Below are 18,852 nucleotides of genomic sequence, written 5' to 3'. Positions count from 1 at the left end.
CGTGGGGAAAGGAGCACCATGGGGAGCCCGTGCCAGCACTGCGCCCAGGGCGTACGGCAATCCCGGGCTCCTCGGGCGGGCACTGCCGGGCCCCTGCGCGGCTCAGGGGTTCGGCACTCGCGGGCCCCACTCGGCTCATGGGCACGGCACTCGCGGGCCCGGTGGTACGGCACTGCCGGGCCCGGTCCGGGCTCGGGGCCACGGCACTCGCGGGCCCGAGCTGGGCTCGGGGGCACGGCACTCCCGGGCCGCCCCTGCGCTCCCGGCCCGCCCCTCACCGAGCCCGGCCAGCCCCAGGCGCGGCGGGCGGGGCGGGCGGTGGCGCATGCGCGGCGCGGGCGCCCTCTCACCCCGCTCAGCTATGCCAAGTATGTGCGCGGCGGAGCCGGGGCCGGGCGCGCGCGGCGGCGGCGCCATGGGTCGGTCGGGGCCGGGGCTGCCGGCGGGGCCGCCGCGGCGCTCGGGGGCCGCGCGCTCCCGCGGGCCGGGGGGCAGCGCCCGCTGAGCGCGGCGCGGAGGCAGCGCCAGGCATGGCCGACCCGCTCCGCAGGACGCTCTCCAAGCTGCGGGGCAGAAGGTCCCAGCGAGGCGCGGCGGCGGGCGCCGGGCACCGCCACGGCGGGGTCTGCGCCCCGCAGGGTAAGTGCTCGCTGGCTCGGCCGCGGGGCTCCGGCTGCCCGCCCGCGGTCGCTCCTCCGCCTGCCCGCCAGCGCCGGGCGGGGGCTCTTGCGGCGCCGGGATGCTCCGTGCCCGCTGCCCGGAGCGCCGGGGCCGGGGGGAGCTCGGGGCTCGGATCAGCCCTCGGCGGCCGCAGCGTGCCACCGGTGCCCGCGCTGCTGCTGGGAGCGGGAGCTCCTCGGGACAGCGGGAGCCGCTGCGGCTCAGCCCCGCGCTCTGTGCGCGTCCTGCTCCTTGCCTTGGCTCCCGCGACATCTGTTTGTCACTCCGCGGCTGCTGTTTGCCAGCTGCGGTTGGTTGGTTTGTTCGCTTTCTAAAGATGCACTCGAAATCTTATAGATCAATTTTCAGTTTTGTCGTTGTTCCATTTGAATATATAGTAGTTATGTCTTATACTTTTGTTAGGAAACTTAGTGAAAGGGAACGTGTTTAAATATCAGCCAGAAGAACTGAGTTGTTTGATCCATATATGGAGAGGCTGGATAAAGCTGTTCCCTGCTTCCATGCAGTCTGCAAAGCAAGGCATGGTATCGTGGTGAAGTATTTTCTGTGCCCACGGAGTTGGCGGGAGGTCAGTTTAGCAGTTGAGTTGAAACATTGAAGCTTTGATTTCTGAGCGTACACGTGTTGTTACTATTATGGCTTAACTTGAAATAGTGATTTGTTTAATTTTTTGTCCATGGAGTGAAAGGTAAGGAAATACTTTTTTTTTAATTGAACATCTTATTGAAGCCTTTTGAAAAGGAACTGTTGTCATGTTTGGTATTTGTGTGGAGACATGGTCTTAACTATATTAAATATATATGTAGAAATGCTAATAGTAGGCATCATTCTTCTGAATGAAGCATTGCTCTAGAACAAAAAGTATGTTCCTGACCTGTATGTCTCTTAGAGCGTTGTATTTATTTAAAATTTACTCACTCCTGTAACAGCTAACAACATTGGAAACTAGCTCTGTGATATTGAACCACTGGTTGTGCAGATACTTGCATGTGAACCAGTTTGTTACTAAAATAAACACAGGCATAAGGGCTTTCAGGATCAGGGCCAAGTTCGAATAAAGGGGAAGCAGTGCTTGCAAATACTGCTAGCAATTGCAGAAACTGCAGTTGGGAGATGTATGTGGAAGTGTATAATTTGGATGAGTTTCAGAGAGCATTTCCAATCGGTGACCTGTGGCAGCGTGTGGCTGATGAGAGTTGGGATCATCCTGAGTCCTGTGGAAGGTGGCGTGTCCCTTCGAACAGCCTTGGTGGAGGAGGCTGGGGGCTTGTGCTTGTTGATGGTTCTGCACTAAGCTTTTGCAGATGGTTTGTTATGGAGATACCTGGGTGGATGTTGAAAACAAAGTTTTCTGCTGCTAGGACTGAAGGGCAGCCTGAGGCTCACACCAGATGTGTCGCTGGGTGTATGCTTAGCACACTGCACTGCTTAGGAGCCATTGTTTTGGGAATTGCAGGCTGTCCTAACCAGTGCGGAAGGACCCGTGTTTCTAGAACAAAGCAGGAAGTAGCAGATATTTTTGTTTGTGGAAACACAGCTCTCGGATGCTCCATCTATTTCTGTCACCAGAGCAGGGACCATCCTTGGAATGAAGCAAGGACTTTGGGATAGTTGTCACTGGCAGGAGGATGCCTACCGAGAAGTCCCTGACCCAAACAGGCTTCTTGGAAACATAGGCACAGTCCTATGCCCATTGCAGATTAGTTTCCTTTTGGTTAGTTCTCACTTGAAATTGTAGCGTGACAGTGTGTAAGGAGAAACCATTACAACAGCATGCTTCCATTTCCAGGCTGTGGGTGAGGGAAGGAATATGATTGCTGCCAAATCACTGAAATTTTGACAAGAGATCTGCATTCACATTTTCCTCAGATTCTGTTACCTGACTGACTTAGGCCCCAGTTTAGCAAAGCACTTCAATGGAGGTGTACAAAGGCTTCAAAAGGAGCATGATTAATTTTGTTAATTCTTTGAAACAAGTTAATTTTTCAAATCACAAACAGTGATAATACTGCAGTTTAGCTGAACAAGCAAACTATGCTTTTGAAAAATCACCAAATGATGAATCTTTCATCAAATAAAATGGTGGTGTTTCAGATCTTATCAAGGATCTCTGCTGTCATTAAAGCACAAACCTAAAAAGAGGGTCAAAGGGAAGGTGCTCAAATGAGTCTTTTTCATGTCTCCCTTTCTACAGCAAACTTGGCTGGATTTACGGAGCTGCTTCTGAGTCCTCCAGAGAGGTGTCCATATTTTAACATCCATTATTGGTGTGAAAATAATTCTTTGCTAAGGATAATGTAAAAGCAGTAACAAATAGCTACTTCCATCTGGAATTTCCAGTTGCAGATGGCTTCATGTGACAAGAGGTTGTTTTATGTGACCCCAGTTATCCCCGTTTGGCCTCAATGGCTGAGCGAGCCCAGTGTGGGTTGTCCTTGCTGTGCAGAGCAGCATGAGGGTTGCCTGACCTGCTCTCTGATTTTAATTTGGATGTATGTGCAGCTTTTCTTCCAGTCCTAGTGCAGGGGTCGCAGCTCCCCGATGTGCTGCAGCCAGGGGGGTATGGCACTACTGCTGAGTGGAGCTTGGCTGTGCTCTGACAGGGGGCTCATGTGTGAGTGGCACTTTCCATGGATAATTTAATGTTTGTTGCTTCAATGAAACTCAAGTTTTGGGAGCAGTCAGTGGAATTTATTTACTTCTTGCATGAAATTTTTGTTGTTTAAAAACTTCTCTACTTTTCTTCTTTCTCCTTCCTTTATTTCATGATGGTGTGTTTTGTTTTGTTCCCCTCAAATCAGGGGATGCTTCTGTCTTAATTGAAGGATAAAGCTGGTTAGGACAGTCCTTTCTGGAGGTTCTTGTGCAAGACCTATCGTCACCTTTATTTATATAGAAATCTAGAAATGAATATATGTGGGGGTTTTATAGCCATTTAAGCACTACATTGGAACTGTTTCTTGATTGGCATAACTAAACTGGAGAAGTACTGTGTAGTAACTTCAAACCGATTGCACCTGAACTTGGCAGAAAAAAGCAGCCATTTCTGTGCAAGTATGCATGACCTTTCAGCAGTTATCTCGTTGCCATTTATCTAAATTACGTGGCGTTAAAAATACCGCCAAACAAGCCTGGCTTTTTATTAGATATGTGCACATTCTGATTTGACAGGTTGAAATCTAATTTTGTGCTCATATCACCTTATCTTTTGTCCTTTTGGATGAGGTCTGATGCAAGTGTTATATGACAGCAAATGTGTTCATCTGTCAAAAGCAAAATTATATTCTAAACATTTGTCTTTCCCTCTCTTTTTGCCTTCCTTTCTGGGAATAGATTTCATAGAAAATGTTTACATAGCTTCGAGAAGCAGGAAGGAGCCCGAATGCCCCCAGGCCAGCGAGGTGCCCGAGCACAGGCCGCAGGTGAACAGCATCACCGTTTCCAAGAAACGCAGCTGGCTGCAGCAGAGCACCCACCGGCGGCCCCCTCCTCCTCTGGAAGAAGAAGATGCCTGTAAGGAAGAGCACGGGGCTGTTATCCCGGTACCCAGGTCTCCCGTCCCACTGCCCGAGCCCGCGGTGCCCTGGGCCCCCTCCACGTCGGCCACGGGGCACCCGGCTCGGAGCTATGCCCTGCCGAGCCCAGCCGCGCTGAGGAGCGCTGCCCCGGACTGCGGCGAGGACGGCGACGCGTATGATGAAGGAGAAATATGGTACAACCCCATCCCTGAAGATGATGAGCCCGACTTGCCCGGGGTCCACCCTTCTGCTGTGAATAGCCCTGTTGCTGCGGGCTCCCCGTCAGTTTGGTACAAAGCCCAGCCTGGGGGTGACTCTGGGTTGGCCACGAGTCCCCATGAGGGTCCCGCACGCTCCCTGGAGAGCGCGGGGAGCAGCTGGACGGCACAGGCCGCTGAGGGGAGCCAGGCGGACGCCGCGCAGCCCGGGGAACACGCGCAGCAGCCCCTGCAGAAGTTTGCCTGCAAGGCTCCCGGTGTGCCTACAGCAGAGGACAATCCTGCCTTCAAGTGTCCTTCCACAGGTAGGAGTGTTCGGGAACATAAGTGTTTGGACCTCTCTTGCATTTTAGAGGAATAATAAACCTTTGTTATGTCTCTTTTCTCTTTTTCCACCTCTTACGTTATCAAGTAAACTTTTGGTGGAAATGCATGTCAAGTGCATTGAAAATGACTCAGGTTGTGAGACTGATGGCTGCTAAGTGCAGAGGTGCACAGTTTTTTCTCAATCAGTTTGTTCATGGCATGTCCAGGTGTGGTTAACCTGTGTTCTCGTTGGCCCCCACCTCACTGAAGACAAAGGTTTTACAAAATGAGCTTGCTGAAGCCTGGTAATGTGAGGACACACTGGGTTTCCTTTGTCAGCTGGTGTCTAGCCCTGGCCTTGGATTGCTGCCTCAAAGCTACTTAATGTCTGCAGAAGTTTCTTTAACTTGCTGTCTGGGACTTTTTAATAAAGACTTTTTGGTAGACCATATAAATGCTATTCATCACGTCGCTTTCTGTAATTACTGTCTTGTTGACTGTCTCAGGCTAATCTAATAGACTGGAGAAGAGTGGTTTTCACTTTCAGAAGCCAGCCTCTTTGTTCCTTGTTATCTTTGGCTGAGTGTTTGATAGTCTCGTTTCCATAATTCCATTAGTGTGTGAATTCAGTATCATATTAAGGATTTTTCCCAGTCTGTTAAAAAACCCCAAACAAATATAAAACCACACCAAACAAAAGTAAGTAGAAAAAACTCTCCCAACCCTTTCCAAAAAGGTATTACTTTTAATTACTTATGTGCCTTGTATTATCTCGACCTTAACTCTAGTGTCCTGTTCAAAGTTAGAAACAATGTAAAGTTCAGGAGAGAGGTATTCCAGGTTCCTGTCTTTGGTGAAAGGTTACACTTCACACTGATACATATAAGAGCTTGTGTTTCTGCCTGGTCCATCCGAAAGGACCTGAAGCACTGGTGTGGGAGCCCAGGTGTGCATTGCCTTCTGGAGGGGCTTCTTTTTGGGTTGTCCTCATCCAGCCTCACCATCCTGGCAGTCTCTGGCCCCATGTCCCTGTGTGCCTGGATTCCTGGTGTAGAGATACTACTTCTGGGAACAGGGTTTGTTTCCAAAGGCACCAGAGCAACTGCTGTAAACAGCAGAAGAAAAAACTCTTGGTCTTCTGGGGGCTCACATTTTGTTCTTTTCATGGAAATGCTGCAGATACAAGCATATTTGTAGTTGCAAAGTGTGTTAAAGTTTTTGGGTATTCATTACAAATAGCTCACTTTATAGCTGTCTTAAATACTTAGAACAGTTTTATTTTCTTGCAAGACAGATGAGATAATATGTTCTTTCTTAGATTTTTGTCGTTGTGGGGGCTCTACATGCTTTGTAGAGGTCACTAAGTGTGGTTATTTAGGAAGGCCATGTGTGTCCTGCAAACTGCTTGACCTCCATTTAGTTAGTTAATCTCTCTATACGTGGGTGACTGTTTCTTTTTTTAAAGAAGCTAGTTCCTTTCTGTAAGAAGAAAAATGTCAAACTTGTTTTCATAGTGAAGATGCATTTATTTCTGAAAGCAAAGTTGTCCATTTCAAGTTTCCTGAAACTGGGAGAGAAGTTACGAATTTCACCTGATTGTTTGTTATGCATTTAGTTAATTAATGTACTTCAAATGCAGTTCTCCTTCTACATGTGTGGGGTGGTGATCACATTGAATAGATTAATTGATGATGAAGTGGATCCCTGCTGCTTAGTAATTGGCTTTATTATGGAGAAGTGGCTTAGTTCTTTTTAATCCAGTTAAAGTATCTACAGTTATTTTCAGTCAAATTTAAAATGACAGCTCATCCATATAAAATTACTACATGAAAGGAACCCTGGCCAATTTCATTTTATTTGTGTTAGGACCTTGTTTGAATTATACAGCTGGTATGAAATGGACGTCTCTGTTTGTAGAGAGCTGGGTACATTAAGCAGTAACTCCTGTCAAATAAGAAATTAAAGCTTTGGGAGAAATTCTGCCTACCTTTCTTATTGATGTCATATATAACATGTCAATATTGGTTAGCATTGGAGCCTAAATGTTGGATTTTGGGAAGCACAGACAGAAAAAAGTGGGGCTGTACAAAATCCAACAAAATATATATATTTGTTTGTTTTGTCATTTGCTGTTTTCTTCTTTGGACAATGGAAACAATTTTGCCTTTAAAATTTTAGACATTTTTGCCTTACTTGTGTTTCCAACTTTGTAGAGAGAAAATAGTAATGCCTTTTTTTTTTTCTTTTTGCTTACTTTTTTGAGTCTTTATTAGACAGGAGATTTTTTAATGAAAAGTATAAATTATAGAATTCTCTTATTGTGGGTCTTTCAAAACGGAGCACCAAATAGATATTTCCTGTAACTGTTACCAGTACAATGTATCATAGTTGTAGAGGTGCTAATTTGTTCCATAGTCTTAATTTACACAGCTACCTCCTGGTATTAATCTGGTTACTTTCTACAGTAAATGCCATTTATGTTAATAGGATTTGTCAGGTAATTCCTTAGTGGATAATTCTGTCCTTGTTGGCTTTAAAAAAGAAACTGATGAAAAATAAGGCACCCTTATAGCAGAGCTTGGGAAAAAAAATACATGTATTTTCTTTATAACACGTATTCAAAAGGTAGGAGTAAGAAGGTAACTTGTTTACAAGTTAATAATGTAGAAGCAGCCCAGCTTAGGCTCTTAGGTCTGTGGGAGAAGAATTTAAGTGGAAAGAATCCTGGAGGCTGTTTTGAATTATGTGTCTCCTTGCACAGACAAAATGGTTATGATTGAAAAATATATTTTTTTTTTTGTTATAAATGCAACATGAGAAATTATTTTCACTGTGAAATGTTGAAGTAAATTTACTTTATAACTCTTCAGGACTGAGCTCTTAACCATGTGTTTTATAGATGTGTGTATCACCTGCAAATTGTTGAACAAAAGCATCCCTTTGTAATGTTGGCTCCCGAGACAGATTTACACCATGGAGCTCTGAATAGTGCCTTCTGAAGAATTTGCAATATTTTTGCTTTTGGGGAGGATAACTGTTGGTACTACTGCCTACCTAATGAGTGGAATCATCTCATGTATCTGTATCTGAGAGACATCCTGGTAGGACCGGTGCATTGAAGGTTGCCAGGATCTGGATTGTGCTTTTGCTATTAAAAATGTACTTGAGTTAGCTGTCTGGGTGGAAAATCCTGGTAAGCATCACTGTAAACAATTTCTTTCCAATGTTATGGCAAGTGAAGATGGATCCCATATTCCCACTTAACCCTGATATGTGCCAACTGGAATTTGGCTTAATTCCTATTAAAACTACAGGGCTCTTTCTCCACTTAGGCTGTGACCATTATCCTGGTTTCCAAAGCACATTTTGGGGCCAATGTATGCAAATATTTTGCATGCTTACATGCAAAATTTCTTGTTGCAGGCAAGCTTCCCGCAATATATGTAGAGCATACTGGGCAGCAAATGCTTTCTACACCTTTCCTTCCACATGTTACAAGTATTATTTTTGAAATTTTTTTCCCAGATGAAACATGTTTTGTGGTTTACCTGTTTTTCAAGTGTAAGGAGCTTTGGTTTCACAGACAGAAGCGCATTGATGTGAAATACTTGCACAATGTGTAAGATACCAGAATGGTTTAGGATTTGGCAGAAAGGTCCCTCTGCTCCTTCTTTTTCCAGCAGAGGTGAAGCCAATTTTTAGGTGGGTTTTTGGGGAGTTTGTGCACATGCTTTTGGAGGTAAAGGGCTTATTCATGCATTTGTCTTGGATTCATGGGGTGGGAATGCCGTGAAGACCTGCTGGTGAGAGAAACAGCAGGATGTAGCACTGTGGAGTGGGAGCAGTTCCATCAAATAGTTATTGCCTTTTTCAGTTTCTGATTTGTCCTGAGTAACTGTTTATATCCTCTGATGGGGAAAGCAGGGGCAGAGTTGCTTTTCATGCTGTGGAAGACACAGTGAGGAGAGGAAATGTTCGTGAGAGCAGCCTGAGCAGACAGTGCTCAGCATCGCCGTGGTGCTCCACAAGTGCCTTGGTGCAGCTCCAGCATCTGAGCAGAGCTGCCTGTGGTTCATGTGCAGGGTCATTATTGTTTAAAATATCTGCAGCAAACTCATGCTGGTTTGGAGATACTGAACCCTTTAAATCTGTCAGTAAAGCGCTGTTACACCTGCTTGCTCCTCTCTGCAATGAGCTAGCCCATGGTGGATGCTCCAAGGATACCACCAGGACGAGAAGCAGGCACTGGTCAGCCCCTTCACCTCTCGTGCCTGAACCTTGCGGGGGCTGTGCTGTAACTACCTCCCATTTCAATTACTGCATTTTAGCAATGTATTTTCTGTCTTTTGCTCCTGTGAAAGTGATCCCTAGGTTCATCACAATTTTATTAGTATCAGTGTGTATAGTAATCAAAGGAAACAAACTATCTTTACAAAATTCTGAGTTTTTTTTTTTTTACCATTTTAATAATTTCTCCATTCCTTCACTCTGAAGCAGAATGTGAGATAGGGACTGCATTGGTCAAAGTTGTAATTTATATAGAGGTAAAAAAGAATTTTCTTTACATGTTAAATGCAGAGATTCTTCCATTCAGTTAGATAAGTAATTAAGATTTTACATAGAAATAATTGCTTTTTACACAGTTTTTAAAAGTGCTTTCTATTTTTAAATTTTCTTTTGCCCAGATGTAGATAGAGGTGATGCTTACCTTACATCTTAATTGAAGTTGCTTCAATTTGATATATCCTGAGTTGTTCTCTCAATGACATTTATAGTTCTGCTCTGAGGTTTTATGTCAGAACAGGTCTAGAACTGTGCCTGCTCCTGAGAAACTTAGCAGCTTTGACATCAGTAGAGCTGATGTGCAGTTTGTCAGTTGAGGATCTAGATCAGTATCTCTTGTGGATTCTATCACAGAAAAACAGTAGCCTTCTTTCACCTATTGCTTGCTACAGGAACAATTTTGAGATATTTGGGCTCTTCTATTTTGATTTGCTACTTTTTCACTTTTAATACATTAACTCAGTATTTCCAATAGGTGTGAGAGTTGCTGTTTGATACTTCAGTAGCTTGCAACTATATAGCGACCAATAGGTTTCTGACCAACTTACTCACCTCAACTTGTTGCCCAAAAATAAATTGCAGGTTTTCTGAGTAACTTTAAAATAACTCAGAAACCCTGTCTTAAGCAATGGAGGATGTGACATATATAACAGGGTAGCCAAAATGTGCCTATAAAACAGCATGTGTTGCTGGCAGTGGGTGTGACAGTGATAAATGTGCCCCAGCACATATAAACAGCATTAAACAGGGTCAGACAAGCATGTTTACTGTGCTAAATCACTGCATATGTCTGGCAGGGGCTGTGTTGTAAGTGCTTGAGTCTGAGCCCTCTCTTCCCTTGGGGCAGTGTTGTGTAGGGCTCGGTCTGCTCGACTGAGGGGACGCTAGTGACTGTCCTGTGGACACCTGGATGGATGGGCTGGCAGAGGGGCCTGCCTTGTGAAGCACTGTGGGCTCTTCATGTTCCTGTGGCCATGGAAAGGCTTTATGCTTTCACACAGCCACACTGCTGAGCAAAGTAAAGGTGGCTTTATGCTCAAGCTGAACCCACAGCTGATGTTACACACAGTTACTTGGGGTGTTAGTTCATTTTGACTTGGATTGCATTGTTCTCCAAAAGTTTGGTTTTTTTTTTTTTCTGTATTCATACTGCTGCAGTGTCAGAAGGCAGAATGTAAATGTATTAAAGCCAGTATAATAGAATAGCCCAGGCTGGAGAGGGCATCAGATAATCATCTGACTCACCCTTCAGTGGAACAAGGAGCCTAAATGACACCACCTACCCCCACCACCCACACCAGTGAAGTTGCAGCTTGGAAACCTGCAGTGGTGAAGACTCTACCATGTCCCTGGTTGTTTCCAGGGATTGAGTGTTCTCACTGTGAAAGAGAAGTGTTACATACACATACAAATGGTCAGCTGCCTATATAAAACTGACCATCCCCATGCTGTCCTGGTGCAACAGGTGCCTCTTATGTTTTGTCTTCTTTCACCCTTCTGTAAGGATATTTTTAATGTCTAACTGCTGTTTGCAGCACAATCTTGTAACTTGGTTGAGAAGAGAGGTGTGAGTCAGTTTTGCTGTCACCCTTGTGAGAAAGCTGTGTCAGATGGGTAGGCTGGGAAGTGAAGTGTTACTGGACTGTGCTACAACTCCTCCTGCAGCTTGTTCAGAGTTGTCATGTACACTCTTTTAAAATTGCGTGCATACCTCAGCACATTGCTGGCTTTAGTGGAACAACATGTGGCTCAGTGCTGATGGGAATACCATCCTGCATAATACTCGACTGTTAAGTTTCCTCCAGCCGCATATTTCACTTTAACTGTTTGGTGCTGAACGAGCAGAAGTTGGGCACATAAAAGTCATAGTGTTAGATTGACTTTTTGGTTTTAATGAGTTTGGGGGGAAGTTTAATTTGCTGGCCTGCTTTTCCAAGCCTGTGCCAGAGAGTTTTGACAGCAAGGGGAGATTAATGTTAGAGGCTGCAGTGTGGCAGTGATTGCTATAGAGCGCTCCACGCCAGCCCACCAGTGGGACCGTGCGGTGATTTGCAGTACAAGGGAAGGCTTTGTCTGCCTTTATCAAACACCACATTTCTAACTAGCTGCTTGCCAGAAAAGCACAGCAGGCGTGCTAGAAATAGCCCTTCCCCTGCAAGGGAGCTACTTCCATGAGATGCAGGATTAAATTAATTTTCTTCTATTTCTCTGCAAAACAGATTCTATGCATTATTCTTTGTAACTGAAACTTGCTTTTATAAAGATAGTCTTTTAAGCAACTGCCTTCAAAAGCTACTTAATCCAAACTTCTATTGAGACTAGAACTAGCCTTTGTAGGGTTTTTCTTGGAAGGGGGCGAGGGAACCAAAACCACAGCAGATGACTTTGGTCAAAGACCAGATTGCCTGATTTAGATGTTAAGGCTTGGTGAAGTATAAAAAGTACATTACAGTTCAATTGTGAAAATTAATTTGAATGCACAAAGCACTTGTGAGAATCATTTGCTGTGGACTTGAAGTGATTCATTTAGAATTAAAGTAGTAAGTCTTTAGCAAATACAAAGTAGAAACCCCTTTAAAGTATGGTTTACTGAGCATCTTGTGAAAACAACACTTCTTTTTTTTTTTTTTAATATGCTGTGAACAGTCTCCTTTTCCATGGCTAGCAAAGGGGAATGATGGATAAAGATGTTTGGGTCTCTGTGAGCTGCCTGGGATAATTGCTTCACACAGGGTTGGTGTGTTTAGGGGCTCTAGAACCTCAGCCTGCACAGGCAAGGCCACCCAGTCCTCTTGGGAGCATCTAACATTTGAAAATGGTGATGGGGTTGGCTGCTGCTAGCAAGAGGCATTCTTTGTTTCTTAAGGGGAGGAAAAGTGACTCTAAGTGAAGTAATAATGTAATTTTATTAATATCTACCTATCATTCTGGCCTCGGCTTCCCTCCTGCATGGTTTCTTAACTCAGATAAATGATTTTCTTACAGTTGTTACTGCCTCATGCTGGTAAAAGTGAGAATGACTTGAGTAAAACCTGGTATTTGCATTTTCTTGAGTATTAGAGCATGAGGTGAGCCACAGGTTCCTGTCTGTGTGCAGTACTGGCTTATGTCTAATTGTGTTCCTTAATTAGCTGTTCTTTACTGCTGAATTGAAGAAGTGTTGTTGGTTTGGTTTTGTTTTTTTTCTCTTTTGCTCTTTTTAGCATCAGTGCTTGCTGTTATTTTTTTTTTTTCTTTTTGGTACCTTGAAAGGGGGGTGATTTCCTGTGAGGATGTCACTTGGGAACTGTCTAACTTTAAACTCTCTTGTGGGATGGTTGTGCCAGGAAACATGGAAGGTTACTGGCAGGCAGTGAAATGAGGCAGTGCAGGATGCAGTTTTTGGAAGGAATAAATCTTACATCATGCTGTAGGAAGGAGAAGCTAAGAGAAATGAAAGAACAGGTGTGAGACTGCCTGCATCTACACAGGAGAGATTTAGGGCTCTTTGAGGTGATGGAGGAACACAATGAGCCATATTCTTTACTAGAGACAAGTGTCTTTCCTTTAGACATAAGAGCAGTGGCAATGCTGATGTGTTGGCTGTGTAGCTAACTGCTCTGCAGACAAGGGTGCCTTTGCCATATTTCCAGGATTTTTTCAGTAAGTCTGATTTCCTTGCACTTGTGCCCCAGGAATGCAGCCATGTGTGGTTGTATAGGGGGTGCAGCACAAATGGGTTGAGATGAATGCAGCGAGTGCAATTGCTCATTTGTTTATATGTAGTTTCTGGCCCTTTCATCTCCATAAAGCAGAACAAATCTGGCTTTTGACAATGAATTGCCAAGTTTGGCTGAACAAGTCAGCAGATCACGGCTTTCTGAACACTTGTGAACATCTGACTGAATGAGTGATGGTTGTCTGAATGAATTGTACTTATCAGATTATGACAAATAGTAAATGTTTTCCCCAAGTTCTATTTTTTCATTGCCGAGAATTACAGTATGAAAATTATTCCTTCTCTTTTCTTCTAAAGGGTTTGGAGCTGCTCTTGCACGCAAGCCTGATATACCCTCCACAGAGGTTTCTCCTCCAAGTCCCAGTCCCCTGAAAAAAAGCGGATCAATCAACTGGCCTTTCCCTGATAGAATTAAATCTCCCAGGACCGTGAGGAAGCTTTCCATGAAAATGAAAAAGCTGCCAGAGCTGAGCAGGAAGCTGAGTGTGAAGGGAAGTTCAAGCCATAGTAGTTCAGATAATCCTCCTTCCCTGCTGAAAAGTAGCTGCCGGGATACAAGCCATACAGTAACTTTGCCTTCTGGAAACTCAACCACAGCTGCCAGCAGGAATGTGATAAGCCGTTATCATCTTGACAGCAGTGTGTCCTCACAACACACCTACAAAAAGAAGAGCTTAAGGAGCTCCAAATCCTTCAACAAAGGTGGTTACCTCAGTGATGGTGACTCTCCTGAGCTTATAACAAAATCAGGTAAACACAGACATGAAACCAAGTGTGGGAAAGGAAAGGAGAGCCTTCCAAGTAACGGTGGTAAACCCGAAATAGATATTGATGCCTTCAGACACTACAGCTTTTCTGATCAGCCCAAATGCTCTCAGTACATCTCTGGACTCATGAGCATTCACTTTTATGGTGCTGAAGACTTAAAGCCACCACGAATAGACTCAAAAGATGTCTTTTGTGCAATACAGGTTGACTCAGTAAACAAAGCAAGGACTGCCCTGCTCACATGTAGGACAACATTTCTTGACATGGATCACACATTCAACATAGAAATCGAAAATGCTCAGCACTTAAAGCTGGTGGTGTTCAGCTGGGAACCCACCCCACGGAAAAACAGAGTGTGTTGTCATGGAACTGTGGCTCTTCCCACTCTCTTTCGGGTCACCAAAACACATCAACTGGCTGTCAAACTGGAGCCCAGGGGGCTTATTTATGTCAAGTTGTCACTCATGGAGCAGTGGGAGAACTCTCTTGACGGCCTTGACACAGACCGTGAGCCTGTGATGTTTGGGGTAGATGCTCGGAAAGTTGTAGAGAAGGAAAATACAGGCTTGATGGTGCCGCTTTTGTTGCAGAAATGCATTCTGGAGATTGAAAAGAGAGGCTGTCAGGTACTGTGCATATTTTAATCTCTTTTGTCAATATTTCTGTGTTGAGATAGCTGTTGTTGCAGTGTAAATAGTGAGTAGAAGTGGAGGAAATTAAAAATGTCGTTTCAAGTCTTTTTTTCCTTTGCTGCTTGTGTGTGGTGAACACTGGCTATTGTAATGTGGGGAGAATAACAGGGCTGTATGGAATCGTTGCTTCAGCTTGGCTTTTGTAGAGGAGAAGTACACTTGCTCACAGGAGATGTTCCCAGCAGAGTTTTAGGAGTGGAAATAGTGAAACAGCCCTGCAGCTCCCAGTGTGTAGAGTCACCCTCAAAGCAGAGATCTGTTGAGAATTTGAGAATGTTTGACCCCTGAGACATGGGTCAGTCTGTAGGGACACACATCTAAATGTGAAAATGGTATGGTTCACTGCTTGCTCAAACCCAAAGCTACACTCTGTGCAGTGACACAGTGAGCCCATCTTTTAGTGCAGTCTGAAGCCAGTGTGCCTGAGGCCCATCTCGATCATCACCTTGTACACAGCATTAGGATGAGTCCCTGAGGGGCTGAATTAGTTCTTTCCCCATACTACTGCTCCTTGTCTTTCTTCAGGTTGTTCTCAAAAGTTGGAGTGCTGCAAAACAGAAGTGCCCAGTGTCTTTTTTTTTTCATCCCATTTTTGGTTGCTGTAATCTAATGAACAAAAATATGTATGAGAAATGAGGTATGGAAACAAATCACTGGTTATGGGTGCTGGACAAGAGGTCTGTTAAGAAGGACTGTGCACAGTCCTAAGTTCAGATGTTCCCCTTGGCAATTAATTTGAAACTGGTGGAGGACTCTTGCCTGCTGTTCCACAGCATAGGTCAGCCCTCCTTGTCTTCTGCACCTGTTCTCACTCAGGTGAAATTGAGAAGTAGTCACACCTACCAGTGTTACTATTTTAAATTGCTGACAGGTTGGATATGCTTGCAGGTGTGATGAGATTAGCTCTGCTGTTTATAACCCAGGTCATGACCTACAGGGGGAAATGGAACTTCTGTGTGGCTCTTTTGCTGAAAGTCATGGCTGGTATTAACTGTGTGCTTTTTCTTGTGGATACTTCTCCTAACATTCAAATCACTGAAAAAGAGAAGTTTTATTCTTTCTAGTATATGTGTCCTATGGTTTCAGCACTTTATTATGGGCTTATTAGAACCTAGTCATGCAAATGATATTGGGTAATCAAGCAACACTGGTAATGAAGCAATTGGGTTATCTGAATTGAGTTATCTGAATGTGCCTGATGCTTTTGAGCATGAAATCTATTTTTGTATTTGCACAGAGAGAACCAAAACTGCAAATTATACTGTTAACTTCTTCTTCTAACCACGTGCTTGTCTGATGTTTTACTTTCCTATGGACTGCAAATACTGTCACGGTGCATAATCTCCACCTGAATTTCAGATGTGACATTGGGAAACCTTAAAAGATTAAAAGATGTTATCTTAGGCATATACTAGATCATATTCAGTCTTGAGAAGGGGGAAGTAGAAATTCCATTGGGTAACTTTCCATTTGTTTAAACAGGAATTAATATGCAACCAGAAAAATGCTTTTGCTTGCATACCTTCATCTCATGGTCTTAAGACAGTACAGGTGGAGTTATTTTGTTTTGGATAATTTTTTGTCTTGAGTCCATGGTAGTTTTGAATTAATCTTTTACTGCTCAGTACACCTGCCGATAATGCTAATTTTAAAAATCAATATTTCTAAGAATTAGTTTTGTAAGATCATAGTAGTTCTTTGCATAAATGGTGCTGATGAAAATGAAAAATAATGATAAAATGGAAAATTTCAATGCATGAAAGCACATGATTTAGCTGGCAATTTAGTTCAAGAATAGTGTGGGTTTCATTCCTATCACCTTAAGCATGCTAAATAATAGCTGTTTTGCAGAAAACTTTCAATATAATTTGAAACACATGGCAGTCAGCATCTTGTCAGCATTAGAACAACATTTTATAGGTATAATAATGGAGTAGTCATAATTTTCTTGAAACTCTGGTTAAGGGTATAAAAATAAATTTTTATTTTTTTACTATATAATGTCATACTGTAGGAAAAATACTTTCACTTATTTTGGGTTTGTGTTGGTTTATTAATTGATTTGTAACTTTCCTCATTTTTAGTATGGAGACAGTTGTATGACTTTTTCTTCTGCTAATGATTAATGACCGTATTTGTACTGCAATTTTGCTTACATAAAGCTCTAAACACTTCTCACTTCTTTCTGCTGAAGTTTGAATTCTATTTTGTATAATTAAACAATTATTCCAGAAAAAATAATAATGATCTGAGTAAGTAGGATAAGAAGCAAATACTTGTTTAACCTGAATTTCTTTACTAATTCTGCATAAAAGCAAAACATTAAGCAGTTCCAGTTTAGAACTTGTGTTATGTCAATAAAACACCGACTGTTGAGAAAAGAGCCATCCTTCTCTGCCTGCTCCCAGCCCCCATGTCCCAGGAGGTGTCTGATCCTGTGTGGGGTGATGGTTTGCACTGTTAGGTTGTCCTGAGCTACATTCCCAAACAGCTGCTGCTCCAGGGCTCTCTGGATGGCACAGCACACACTGCAGTGCCAGCTGCTGCCCCAGGGCTCTCAGGATGGCACAGCACACACTGCAGTGCCAGCTGCTGCTGCCCCAGGGCTCTCAGGATGGCACAGCACACACTGCAGTGCCAGCTGCTGCTGCTCCAGGGCTCTCTGGATGGCACAGCACACACTGCAGTGCCAGCTGCTGCCCCAGGGCTCTCTGGATGGCACAGCACATACTGCAGTCGCTGGTCCCTGGGCAGGCAGTGCTGATGTGGGCTGTTGTTTGTGCTTGCAGGTGGTGGGGCTGTACCGGCTCTGTGGCTCGGCAGCGGTGAAGAAAGAGCTTCGAGAGGCCTTTGAGAGGGACAGCAAGGCTGTTACTCTCTGTGAGAGCCAGTACCCAGATATTAATGTCATAACAGGTAACACGTTTACTTGCTCTTCGTCCAACAGAGTTGTGCCATATTCCTCATGTACCTTTAAAAGGGGGAAGTTGTGCTTCAAACTCTTTCTGTTGTCATTTTAACAAGCTTTTCACTTCTGCTAAAAGCTGTCTGGGAATGAGTGCAGTTACTGTGGGGATGTGTAAGTATGGATGGAGCAGCAGTGATTTTTAGGGAGGGAGGACATGGAAGCTTTCAGTAACTGCTCCACCAGGTACAGAGAGAAGTAGGAGTCTGAAAGGAGCTGAGGTCCTGGAGCTGGTTAAACCTCTGCCATTGGTTTGTATTGGAGCAGATCTGGAAAAGCTTGGTTGTGATCAGGCACTTCTGCTGTGCTGGTGGATCCTCACCATATAACCCAGGGCTACCTTGGATCAACTCTTCTCCCCTTTATGTTGGAGATTGCAGGAGTTATGGAAACAGATTTCTCATTGTATTGTGCAGGCTAGTTAGAGCTGCAGGAAAGTGTCTTCATTTGATCACTACTTTTTAAAAAACCTTGTTAAGCTTTCTCCTGCTCCCTGGAGTGGCCCTTCACTTGGTGTCACTCAGCAAGCTCCAGGCACAGGTAAGAAGGTCCTGGGAAGCCTGTCTGCATCAGCTCCTTACATGGCTCTCTTCACAGGAGTTGCACTGCAGAGCTGAAGTAAGTTGTTGAGGTTTTTGCCGTTTGCTAAAAACTGGAACAGTTTTATAACTATTGATACTTGATGTAAGCTAAAGTTTATCTAATTTCAGGCATCACTGAGTAAGCCAGTTGCTCTGAGAAATTGGTCAGAAGCATTCACTGCCTGTATATCAAGGAAAGGAAAACGTAACAGTAGTTGGAGTATAAATTTTCTGTGCCAAAATCCTTTCTGTAATATCCAATGTCCAGCTGTATAGAAGAGTTATACCCTGTTTGGAGGTTTATTTCATTTCAATGTACTGGGAATTAATTTTATTCATTACATTTTATAATAATACAGCCTGTTATCAGAAGATACTACCCGATGACATTTACCGAGTTACATAAACCTCTTGGTTCAGAGCGTGCAGCCAGTCAGTTTGCCTTACTTGCCTTGGCTGATTTTGTTGTGGGGTTCAATGTTGTTTACAAGTACCAGCATTCTCAGCATCAGAAACTTGGATTTATAGAATCATAGAATTGTTTAGGTTGAAAAGACTTTAAGTTCATCAAGTCCAGCCATTAACCCACTAGTGTTTCACTCTTCTGTTATACAGCTTTTATAAACAAGGTGTACGGGAAAGGTAAAAGTATAAATGATCTTTTAAACTGGGCAATTTTCTTCTCTTTACAAATAAATTAATGAGAAAAAGTGGTGAGAACTTCTAAAGATCAAATTGTTCCATGAAATTATTGAAGTCTTATGTTCTCAGTTTTTTTGTCATCAACTCAAATGCTGGAGTAAAACCCCTCTGTTGCTTTCTACCAGCAGCAAAACTCTCTG

General features: G+C 43.8%; 1 protein-coding gene across 1 annotated transcript in view; it reads left to right on the top strand.

Moving 5' to 3' along the window:
* Positions 1 to 356: 356 nt before the first annotated feature.
* Positions 357 to 18,852, top strand: part of SYDE2 (synapse defective Rho GTPase homolog 2) — a 28,085-nt gene continuing 9,589 nt past the window's right edge. The window contains exons 1-4 of the mRNA XM_004176882.6: positions 357 to 639; positions 4,015 to 4,722; positions 13,302 to 14,398; positions 17,254 to 17,380. Coding sequence (XP_004176930.5) covers positions 531 to 639; positions 4,015 to 4,722; positions 13,302 to 14,398; positions 17,254 to 17,380 — 2,041 coding nt within the window. The 5' untranslated portion in view covers positions 357 to 530. The remainder of the gene's footprint in view (positions 640 to 4,014; positions 4,723 to 13,301; positions 14,399 to 17,253; positions 17,381 to 18,852) is intronic.

This window comes from Taeniopygia guttata, chromosome 8, assembly GCF_048771995.1.
Source record: "Taeniopygia guttata chromosome 8, bTaeGut7.mat, whole genome shotgun sequence".
In the NCBI taxonomy this organism is placed as follows: domain Eukaryota; kingdom Metazoa; phylum Chordata; class Aves; order Passeriformes; family Estrildidae; genus Taeniopygia; species Taeniopygia guttata.
The sequence above is the reverse complement of the archived record's forward strand: the minus strand, read 5'-3'. Positions and strand labels throughout refer to the sequence as shown.